The sequence below is a fragment of the Oncorhynchus tshawytscha genome, linkage group LG02 (genome assembly GCF_018296145.1).
Source record: "Oncorhynchus tshawytscha isolate Ot180627B linkage group LG02, Otsh_v2.0, whole genome shotgun sequence".
NCBI lineage: Eukaryota > Metazoa > Chordata > Actinopteri > Salmoniformes > Salmonidae > Oncorhynchus > Oncorhynchus tshawytscha.
The window spans coordinates 7,157,726-7,172,508 of record NC_056430.1 but is presented as its reverse complement, the minus strand read 5'-3'; the positions used below and the strand labels follow the sequence as shown (position 1 = coordinate 7,172,508).

General features: G+C 40.3%; 1 protein-coding gene across 1 annotated transcript in view; it reads right to left on the bottom strand.

Annotated features, from left to right (window-relative positions):
- The window catches only part of LOC121840610 (glutamate receptor-interacting protein 2-like), a 68,155-nt gene extending 54,984 nt beyond the window's left edge, over positions 1-13,171 (bottom strand). Inside the window, exon 1 of the mRNA XM_042304916.1 lies at positions 12,853-13,171. Coding sequence (XP_042160850.1) covers positions 12,853-13,171 — 319 coding nt within the window. The remainder of the gene's footprint in view (positions 1-12,852) is intronic.
- Between the last annotated feature and the right edge of the window lie 1,612 nt (positions 13,172-14,783).

Below are 14,783 nucleotides of genomic sequence, written 5' to 3'. Positions count from 1 at the left end.
ACAAAAACGAATTTGGAAAAAGTATACATAAGCAAAGTAGCAAAGTAACAATCCACGCAGAATGTTCCCCTCCAATCAGCTGCGAGTAACAATCCACGCAGAATGTTCCCCTCCAATCAGCTGCGAGTAACAATCCACGCAGAATGTTCCCCTCCAATCAGCTGCGAGTAACAATCCACGCAGAATGTTCCCAGCTCCAAATGTTCAGCTGCGAGTAACAATCCACGCAGAATGTTCCCCTCCAATCAGCTGCGAGTAACAATCCACACAGAATGTTCCCCAGCTCCAATCAGCTGTTCCCCTCCAATCAGCTGTAACAATCCACGCAGAATGTTCCCCTCCAATCAGCTGCGAGTAACAATCCACGCAGAATGTTCCCCTCCAATCAGCTGCGAGAAAAGTCAGGTTGGCTCGTGTTCCCATACAACTCCACACTGCTCTACCAAGCAAAAAGACAGTAACTGCTCATAGCGTGGAAATTAGGGAAAATTGATTTTATTTACCTTGGTTTCACAGTAACTTTTTATGCAGTTACTGCTAACATGACCCCCTATTGTCTCCAAAACACAATACAATAGAGGTAGGATACTTGTCCACAGGATTAATAAGGATGTATTTAATGTAGCAAAAATGAATGACATTAACTCATTTTAGATCAAAAGAGCAGGTGCAGGATTTTTGCTTGGTACTGCAGTATGCACAAGGACCACTTCTAACAATCTCCATTGTTACAGAAACACCTTTACACCTTTACACCTTTACACCTTTACACCTTTACACCTCTACTTGAAGAACAGTGGAGTGTGTGTGTGTGTGTGTCTGTGTGTGTGTGTGTGTGTGTGTGTGTGTCTGTGTGTATGTGTGTGTGTGTGTGTGTGTGTGTGTGTGTGTGTGTGTGTGTGTGTGTGTGTGTGTGTGTCTGTGTGTGTGTGTGTGTGTGTGTGTCTGTGTGTATGTGTGTGTGTGTGTGTGTGTGTGTGTGTGTGTGTGTGTGTGTGTGTGTGTGTGTGTGTGTGTGTGTGTGTGTGTGTGTGTGTGTCTGTGTATGTGTGTGTGTGTGTGTGTGTGTGTGTGTGTGTGTGTCTGTGTGTGTAAGTGTGTGTGTGTGTGTGTGTGTGTATGTGTGTGTGTGTGTGTGTGTGTGTGTGTGTGTGTGTGTGTGTGTGTGTGTGTGTGTGTGTGTGTGTGTGTGTGTGTGTGTGTATGTGTGTGTGTGTGTGTGTGTGTGTGTGTGTGTGTGTGTGTGTCTGTGTGTATGTGTGTGTGTGTGTGTGTGTGTGTGTGTGTGTGTGTGTGTGTGTGTGTGTGTGTGTGTGTGTGTGTGTGTGTGTGTGTGTGTGTGTGTGTGTGTGTGTGTGTGTGTGTGTGTGTGTGTGTGTGTGTGTGTGTGTGTGTGTGTGTGTGTGTGTGTGTGTGTGTGTGTGTGTGTGTGTGTGTGTGTGTGTGTGTGTGTGTGTGTGTGTGTGTGTGTCTGTGTATGTGTGTGTGTGTGTGTGTGTGTGTGTGTGTGTGTGTGTGTGTGTGTGTCTGTGTGTGTAAGTGTGTGTGTGTGTGTCTGTGTGTATGTGTGTGTGTGTGTGTGTGTGTGTGTGTGTGTGTGTGTGTGTGTGTGTGTGTGTGTGTGTGTGTGTGTGTGTGTGTGTGTCTGTGTATGTGTGTGTGTGTGTGTGTGTGTGTGTGTGTGTGTGTGTGTGTGTGTGTGTGTGTGTGTGTGTGTGTGTGTGTGTGTGTGTGTGTGTGTGGTGTGTGTGTGTGTGGGGTGTGGGTGTGAGTGTGATTCTGGGATCACATTCAGATATCAATTAGCAGTCTTCACAAACACAGGGAGACAGACAATGAGTTGGCAAGGTGCTCCGCTGCATGTCTACCACTACCACTACCTCTACCACAACCTCTACCACAACCACTACCTCTACCACAACCACTACCTCTACCACTACCACTACCTCTACCACAACCTCTACCTCTACCACAACCTCTACCTCTACCACTACCACTACCTCTACCTCTACCACAACCTCTACCACAACCACTACCTCTACCACAACCTCTACCACTACCACTACCTCTACCACAACCTCTACCTCTACCAAAACCACTACCTCTACCACTACCTCTACCTCTACCACTACCTCTACCACTACAACTACCACTACCTCTACCACAACCTCTACCTCTACCAAAACCACTACCTCTACCACAACCACTACCTCTACCTCTACCACTACCACTACCTCTACCTCTACCACAACCACTACCTCTACCTCTACCTCTGCCTCTACCACTACTACCACTACCTCTACCACTACCACTACCCCTACCTCTACCACTACCACTACCTCTACCTCTGCCACTACCTCTGCCACTACCTCTACCTCTACCTCTACCACTACCACCACTACCTCTACCACTACCACTACCTCTACCTCTACCTCTACCACTACCTCTGCCACTACCTCTACCTCTACCACAACCTCTACCACTACCACTACCTCTACCTCTACCACTACAACTACTACCACTACCACTACCTCTACCACTACCACTACCTCTACCTCTGGCCACTACCACTGCCTCTACCTCTACCACTGCCTACCACCACTACCCTACCTCTACCTCTACCAAACCACTACCTCTACCACAACCACTACCTCTACCTCTACCACTACCTCTACCTCTACCACAACCACTACCTCTACCTCTACCTCTACCTCTACCTACCACTACCACTACCACTACCACTACCACTACCACTACCTCACCTCTACCACTACCACTACCTCTACCTCTACCACTACCTCTACCACTACCTACCTCACCTCTACCACTACCACTAACCACTACCACTACCTCACCTAACCACTACCTCATACCACTACCTACCTACCACAACCTCACCACAACCACTACCTACCTCTACCACTACAACTACCTCTACCACTACCACTACATAACTACCACTACCTACCTCTACCACAAACACCACTACCTCTACCTCTACCACAACCTCTACCTCTACCTCTGCCACTACCTCTACCACTACCTCACACCTACCACTACCACTACCACTACCTCTACCACTACCTCTACCACTACCACTACCATCTGCACAACTACTACCACTACCTCTACCTCTACCTAACACCACTACCTCTACCTCTACCACTACCACTACCACACCTACCACTACCTCTACCTACCACTACCTCTACCACTACCACCACTACCTCTATAACACCACTACCACTACCTACCTCTACCACTACCATACCACTACCTCTACCACTACCACTACCACTACCACTACCATACCTCACTACCACCTACCACTACCTCACTACCTCTACCACCACCACTACCTAACACACTACCACCACTACATAACTACCTCTACCACTACCTCTACCACTACCACTACTACCACTACCTCTACCTGCCACTACCACTACCACTAACACTCTTTACCTTTACCACTACCATACATAACTACCACCACCTCTACCACTACCCCTACCACAACACTACCCACTACCTACCACTACCTGCTACCATACACTACCACTACCATACCACTACCTCTACCACTGCACCCTAACATCTACCACTACACCACTACTACCACACCTCTACCACTACCATACCTCTACCTACCTCTACCACTACCACTACATAACACCACTACCACTACATAACTACTACCACTACCCCTACCATACATAACCACTACCCCTACCTACCACACCACCTACCTCTACACCACCACTACATAACCACTACCACTCTACCTACCACCCCTGCCACTACCTCTACCACACCTACCCACTACCCCTACCATACCACTACCACTGCCTCTACACTACCACTACCTACCACTACCACTACCACTACCCTTTACTACCACTACCACACTACCATACATAACACTACCACCTCATACACTACCTACCTACCACTACCACTAACACTACCACCACTACCAACACTACCATACCACTAACACTACCACCACATACCACTCCACTACCTCACCTCTACCACCCTCTACCACTACCATACATAACACTACCACCTACATAACACTACCATACACCACTAACACTACCACTACCACCACCACCACTAACAACCTCTACCACTACTACCATACCATAACTACTACCACTACCACTACCACTACCACTACCTCTACCTCTACCACTACCTCTACCACTACCATACATAACTGCCACTACCACACCTCTACCTCTACCACTACCATAACACTACCTCACTACCTACCATACCTCTACCACTACCACTACCTCTACCTCTACTACCACCTACATACCACTACCTCTACCACTACCACTACATAACACTACCATACATAACACTACCACTACCTAACCACTACCACTACACCACAACACTACCACTACCCCACCACCAACTACTACCATACATAACACTACCATACCACATAACATAACACTACCTCTGCCTACCACTACATAACACTACCATACATAACACTACCATACATAACTACCTACCATACCTCTATACCACTACCTCTGCCTCTACCACTACCATAACTCTACCACTACCACTACCACTGCCACCACTACCATAACAACCTCTACCACTACACCACCACTACCTCTACCTCACCACTACCATACATAACCACTACCATACACTAACACCCTACCTCTACCACTACCTAACCACTACCACTACCTAACACTACTACTGCCATACCACTACCACTACCTCTAACACTACCATACCACTCTACCTCACCACTACCACTACCACACCTACCACTACATACCACTAACCACTACCATACCTACCACTCTGCCACTACATAACACTACCTCTACATACATAACACTACCAACCTACTACCATAACAACCACTACCATACATAAACACTACCATACCCACTACCATACTAACTACATACATACTACTACATCTACCTCTACCACTACCATACTAACCACTACCATACATAACCACTACCATACACTAACACTAACATCTACCATACCACACTACTAACACTACCATACATAACACTACCATACATAACTACCACTACCTAACACTACCATACCATACATAACACTAACACCCCTACCACACTACCTAACACTACCTCTAACCACTACCTCATAACTACCATACATAACACTACCATAACACTACCACTACCTCTACCATACACTACCATACCATACATACTACACCACTACCATACACACCCATACATACATAACCACTACCATACCTACAACACTACAACACTACCATACATAACACTACCATACATAACACTACCATACATAACACTACCATACATAACACTACCATACATAACACTACCATACATAACACTACCATACATAACACTACCATACATAACACTACCATACATAACACTACACTACCATACATAACACTACCATACATAACACTACCATACATACATACCATACATAACACTACCATACATAACACTACCATACATAACACTACCATACATAACACTACCATACATAACACTACCATACATAACATACATACATAACACTACCATACATAACACTACCATACATAACACACTACCATACATAACACTACCATACATAACACTACCATACATAACACTACCATACATAACACTACCATACATAACACTACCATACATAACACTACCATACATAACACTACCATACATAACACTACCATACATAACACTACCATACATAACAACACTACCATAACACTACCATACATAACACTAATACATAACACTACCATACATAACACTACCATACATAACAACACTACCATACATAACACTACCATACATAACACTACCATACATAACACTACCATACATAACACTACCATACATAACAACACTACCATACATAACAACACTACCATACATAACAACACTACCATACATAACACTACCATACATAACAACACTACCATACATAACACTACCATACATAACAACACTACCATACATAACACTACCATACATAACACTACCATACATAACACTACCATACATAACACTACCATACATAACACTACCATACATAACACTACCATACATAAACACTACCATACATAATAACACTATACATAACACTACCATACATAACACTACCATACATAACACTACCATACATAACAACATAACACTACCATACATAACAACTACCATACATAACAACACTACCATACATAACACTACCATACATAACACTACCATACATAACACTACCATACATAACACTACCATACATAACACTACCATACATAACAACACTACCATACATAACACTACCATACACTACCATACATAACACTACCATACATAACACTACCATACATAACACTACCATACATAACACTACCATACATAACACTACCATACATAACACTACCATACATAACACTACCATACATAACACTACCATACATAACACTACCATACATAACACTACCATACATAACACTACCATACACTACCATACATAACACTACCATACATAACACTACCATACATAACACTACCATACATAACACTACCATACATAACACTACCATACATAACACTACCATACATAACATCACTACCATACATAACACTACCATACATAACACTACCATACATAACACTACCATACATAACACTACCATACATAACACTACCATACATAACACTACCATACATAACAACACTACCATACATAACACTACCATACATAACACTACCATACATAACACTACCATACATAACACTACCATACATAACACTACCATACATAACACTACCATACACAACACTACCATACATAACACTACCATACATAACACTACCATACATAACACTACCATACATAACACTACCATACATAACACTACCATACATAACACTACCATACATACCACTACCATACATAACACTACCATACATAACACTACCATACATAACACTACCATACATACATAACACTACCATACATAACACTACCATACATAACACTACCATACATAACACTACCATACATAACACTACCATACATAACACCATACATAACAACACTACCATACATAACAACACTACCATACATAACACTACCATACATAACACTACCATACATAACTACCATACATAATAACACTACCATACATAACACTACCATACATAACACTACCATACATAACTACCATACATAATACACTACCATACATAACACTACCATACATAACACTACCATACATAACACTACCATACATAACACTACCATACATAACACTACCATACATAACACTACCATACATAACATACATAAACTACCATACATAACACTACCATACACACTACCATACATAACACTACCATACATAACACTACCATACATAACACTGCATACATAACACTACCATACATAACACTACCATACATAACATCACTACCATACATAACACTACCATACATAACACTACCATACATAACACTACCATACATAACAACACTACCATACATAACACTACCATACATAACACTACCATACATAACACTACCATACATAACACTACCATACATAACACTACCATACATAACACTACCATACATAACACTACCATACATAACACTACCATACATAACACTACCATACATAACACTACCATACATAACATAACAACACTACCATACATAACACTACCATACATAACACTACCATACATAACACTACCATACATAACACTACCATACATAACACTACCATACATAACACTACCATACATAACACTACCATACATAACACTACATACTAACACTACCATACATAACAACACTACCATACATAACACTACCATACATAACACTACCATACATAACACTACCATACATAACACTACCATACATAACACTACCATACATAACACTACCAACACTACCATACATAACACTACCATACATAACATACACACTACCATACATAACAACACTACCATACATAACACTACCATACATAACAACACTACCATACATAACACTACCATACATAACAACTACCATACATAACACTACCATACACAACACTACCATACATAACACTACCATAACAACACTACCATAACACTACCATACACAACACTACCATACATAACCATACATACATAACACTACCATACATAACACTACCATACATAACACTACCATACATAACACTACATACATAACAACACTACCATACATAACACTACCATACATAACATCACTACCATACATAACACTACACTACCATACATAACACTACCATACATAACAATACCATACATAACACTACCATAACACTACCATACATAACACTACCATACATAACACTACCATACATAACACTACCATACATAACACTACCATACATAACACTACCATACATAACACTACCATACATAACACTACCATACATAACAACACTACCATACATAACACTACCATACATAACATAACTACCATACATAACACTACCATACATAACACTACCATACATAACACTATACATAATACACTACCATACATAACACTACCATACATAACACTACCATACATAACACTACCATACATAACACTACCATAAACACTACCATAACAACACTACCATACATAACACTACACATAACAACACTACCATACATAACACTACCATACATAACACTACCATACATAATAACACTACCATACATAACACTACCATACATAACACTACCATACATAACACTACCATACATAACACTACCATACATAACACTACCATACATAACACTACCATACATAACCATACATAACAACACTACCATACATAACACTACCATACATAACACTACCATACATAACACTACCATACATAACACTACCATACATAACATAACACTACCATACATAACACTACCATACATAACAACCATACATAACACTACCATACATAACTACCATACATAACACTACCATACATAACACTACTACCATACATACATACATAACACTACCATACATAACAACACTACCATACATAACACTACCATACATAACACTACCATACATAACACTACCATACATAACACTACCATACATAACTAACATACATACCATACATACATAACACTACCATACATAACACTACCATACATAACACTACCATACATAACACTACCATACATAACACTACCATACATAACACTACCATACATAACACTACTATACATAACAACACTACATAATAACACTACCATACATAACACTACCATACATAATACATAATACTACCATACATAACAAATACTACCATACATAACACTAACATAACACTACCATACATAACACTACCATACATAACACTACCATACATACCATACATAACACTACCATACATAACACTACCATAACATACACTACCATACATAACACTAACACCATACATAACACTACCATACATAACACTACCATACATACATAACACTACCATACATAACAACACTACCATACATAACACTACCATACATAACACTACCATACATAACACTACCATACATAACACTACCATACATAACACTACCATACATAACACTACCATACATAACACTACCATACATAACACTACATAACAACACTACCATACATAACACTACCATACATAACACTACCATACATAACACTACCATACATAACAACACTACCATACATAACACTACCATACATAACACTACCATACATAACACTACCACATAACACTACCATACATAACACACCAACATAACACTACCATACATAACATACATACATAACACTACCATACATAACACTACCATACATAACACTACCATACATAACACTACCATACATAACACTACCATACATAACACTACCATACACCATACACAACACTACCATACATAACACTACCATACATAACACTACCATACATAACACTACCATACATAACACACCATACCATACATAACACTACCATACATAACACTACCATACATAACAACACTACCATACATAACACTACCATACATAACACTACCATACATACACATACATAACACTACCATACATAACACTACCATACATAACAACACTACCATACATAACACTACCATACATAACACTACCATACATAACACTACCATACATAACACTACCATACATAACACTACTACCACCATACATAACACTACCATACATAACACTACATACATAACATACATACACTACCATACATAACACTACCATACATAACACTACCATACATAACAACACTACCATACATAACACTACCATACATATACATAACACTACCATACATAACACACTACCATACCATACATAACACTACCATACATAACACTACCATACATAACACTACCATACATAACACTACCATACATAACACTACCATACATAACACTACCATACATAACACTACCATACACTACCATACATACACTACCATACATAACACTACCATACATAACACTACCATACATAACAAACACTACCACTACCATACATAACACTACCATACATAACACTACCATACATAACACTACCATACATAACACTACCATACATAACAACACTACCATACATAACACTACCATACATAACAACATACATAACACATACATAACAACACTACCATACATAACACTACCATACATAACACTACCATACATAACAACACTACCATACATAACAACACTACTACCATAATAACACTACCATACATAACACTACCATACATAACAACACTAACATAACACTACCATACATAACACTACCATACATAACAACACTACCATACATAACACTACCATACATAACAACACTACCATACATAACACTACCATACATAACACTACCATACATAACAACACTACATAACAACACTACACAACACTACCATACATAACAACACTACATAAACACCACACTACCATACATAACACTACCATACATAACAACACTACCATACACTACCATACATAACACCATACATAACACTACACACCATACATAACACTACCATACATAACACTACCATACATAACAACTACCATACATAACAACACTACCATACATAACACTACCATACATAACAACACTACATAACAACACTACCATACATAACACTACCATACATAACACTACCATACATAACACTACCATACATAACACCATACATACTACCATACATAACACTACCATACATAACACTACATAACATACATACATAACACTACCATACATAACACTACCATACATAACACTACCATACATAAACACTACCATACATACATAACACTACCATACACAACACTACCATACATAACACTACCATACATAACACTACCATACATAACACTACCATACATAACACTACCATACATAACACTACCATACATAACACTACCATACATAACACTACCATACATACACTACCATACATAACACTACCATACATAACACTACCATACATAACACTACCATACATAACATACATAACACTACCCATACATAACACTACCATACATACATAACACTACCATACATAACACTACCATACATAACACTACTACATACATAACACTACCATACATAACACTACCATACATAACACTACCATACATAACACTACCATACATAACACTACCATACATAACACTACCATACATAACACTACCATACATAACACTACCACTAACCATACATACATAACACTACCATACACTAATACATAACACTACCATACATAACACTACCATACATAACACTACCATACATAACACTACCATACATAACAACACTACCATACATAACACTACCATACATAACACTACCATACATAACACTACCATACATAACACTACCATACATAACACTACCATACATAACACTACCATACATAACAACACTACCATACATAACACTACCATACGTCCACTATGAAGCCTATGGGTATGTAAAATGAGGGAAACTAATTGTGTGGCTCTAGTATTTTTTTAAATAAACATCATGTGTACTTCCTCTCCTAGCAACCATCACAGTCCCGCTGACTGTGTTAGCACACTGAGCTAAAGACAGATACTGTTGTTGGGGGCGTTCTTGTTCCACAACATCACGTATCTCTAAATTGATGCTGTCCTCTGGTGAGATTGAAGGATGAGAGGGAGGGAGGGTAGATGGAGAGAGGGATATGAGACAGAGGCATGTGAGTGGGTGTGAACTCCTGCTTTCTTTTTTTCTTTTTTATCAAAGCCACGCTCGACACGGTATGTTGGAAGTGACAAAAGGTTGGCTGGACGTTTTTTCCCCCCCTTCACAGCAGTGTCACCACGGATTACTGTCTGTATCATAGCAGCTCTGTGTGTGTGTGTGTGTGTGTGTGTGTGAGAGAGAGATATGTTACTGCTTCCTTCACTGAGGAACTTGCTGAGGAACAGTGTTTATACAACAGCTACACCAGCAATTTATCATCGTAGTCTTTTTCAGCACGCCACACTCTGTTCAGCCTCTCTCTTGAGGATATAATGGCCATATGAGGATTGTAGAGGTAAAAAGGAGGGGTTTAATGTAGGTCCCTGGTATTACTGCTTAGTTAAACACAGTAACACATATTTCAGAAACCTTCATAGCCATTCAATATACAATTTAAGCGCAGAGCAAATTCCTGTGTTAATAACCTCTTGCTACCCCCTGGTCTGTCTGTCTTCGTTGCTCCAGATCTGGATTAACGTTCCAGGTGCCTGGTGCTCCACAGGACGGGGTAAACCATTCCTGATGCCTGGGGGTGCCTGGGGCTCCACAGGACGGCGTACACCATTCCTGATGCCAGGGGGCGCCTGGGGCTTCACAGGACGGCGTAAATCATTCCTGATGCCTGGGGGTGCCTGGGGCTCCACAGGACGGGGTAAACCATTCCTGATGCCTGGGGGTGCCTGGGGCTCCACAGGACGGGGTAAACCATTCCTGATGCCTGGGGGTGCCTGGGGTGCCTGGCGCTCCACAGGATGGGGCAAACCATTCCTGATGCCTGGGGGTGCCTGGGGCTGCCTGGGGTGCCTGGGGCTCCACAGGATGGGGTAAACCATTCCTGATGCCTGGGGTGCCTGGGGCTCCACAGGACGGCATAAACCATTCCTGATGCCAGGGGGCGCCTGGGGCTGCCACCATGTTTCATGGTTTGTTTAGACAGCAGCCGTCTCAACCTGCCAACAAGATGTAACACAGGTGGAGGATGAACCCACTCTGAACTGGTATTTGGTTTCCCATGGAGCTATTCTATTGGCTCAGATAAACTGGTACTACGTTTCCCATGGAGCTATTCTATTGGCTCAGATAAACTGGTACTACGTTTCCCATGAAGCTATTCTATTGGCTCAGATAAACTGGTACTACGTTTCCCATGGAGATATTCTATTGGCTAGAATAAACTGGTACTACGTTTCCCATGGAGTTATTCTATTGGCTCAGATAAACTGGTACTACGTTTCCCATGGAGTTATTCTATTGGCTCAGATAAACTGGTACTACATTTCCCATGGAGTTATTCTATTGGCTCAGATAAACTGGTACTACATTTCCCATGGAGCTATTCTATTGGCTCAGATAAACTGGTACTATGTTTCCCATGGAGTTATTCTATTGGCTCAGATAAACTGGTACTACATTTCCCATGGAGTTATTCTATTGGCTCAGATAAACTGGTACTACGTTTCCCATGGAGATATTCTATTGGCTCAGATAAACTGGTACTACGTTTCCCATGGAGATATTCTATTGGCTCAGATAAACTGGTACTACGTTTCCCATGGAGTTATTCTATTGGCTCAGATAAACTGGTACTACGTTTCCCATGGAGATATTCTATTGGCTCAGATAAACTGGTACTACGTTTCCCATGGAGATATTCTATTGGCTCAGATAAACTGGTACTACGTTTCCCATGGAGTTATTCTATTGGCTCAGATAAACTGGTACTACGTTTCCCATGGAGATATTCTATTGGCTCAGATAAACTGGTACTATGTTTCCCATGGAGATATTCTATTGGCTCAGATAAACTGGTACTACGTTTCCCATGGAGATATTCTATTGGCTCAGATAAACTGGTACTACGTTTCCCATGGAGTTATTCTATTGGCTCACATAAACTGGTACTACGTTTCCCATGGAGATATTCTATTGGCTCAGATAAACTGGTACTACGCTTCCCATGGAGATATTCTATTGGCTCAGATAAACTGGTACTACGTTTCCCATGGAGTTATTCTATTGGCTCAGATAAACTGGTACTACGTTTCCCATGGAGTTATTCTATTGGCTCAGATAAACTGGTACTACGCTTCCCATGGAGATATTCTATTGGCTCAGATAAACTGGTACTACGTTTCCCATGGAGTTATTCTATTGGCTCAGATAAACTGGTACTACGTTTCCCATGGAGTTATTCTATTGGCTCAGATAAACTGGTACTACGTTTCCCATGGGGGGGGGGGAGTATTTATGTCTGTAATAAATGCCCCTGCCCTTCCAAGCCCACCCATGGCTCTGCCCCGACCCAGTCATGTAAAATCTATTGATTATGGCCTAATGAATTTATTTCAATTGACTGATTTCCTTATTATGAACTGCAACTCAGTAAAATCTTTGAAATTGTTGCATGTTGCGTTCATATTTTTTGTTCAGTGTAATTTCACACAT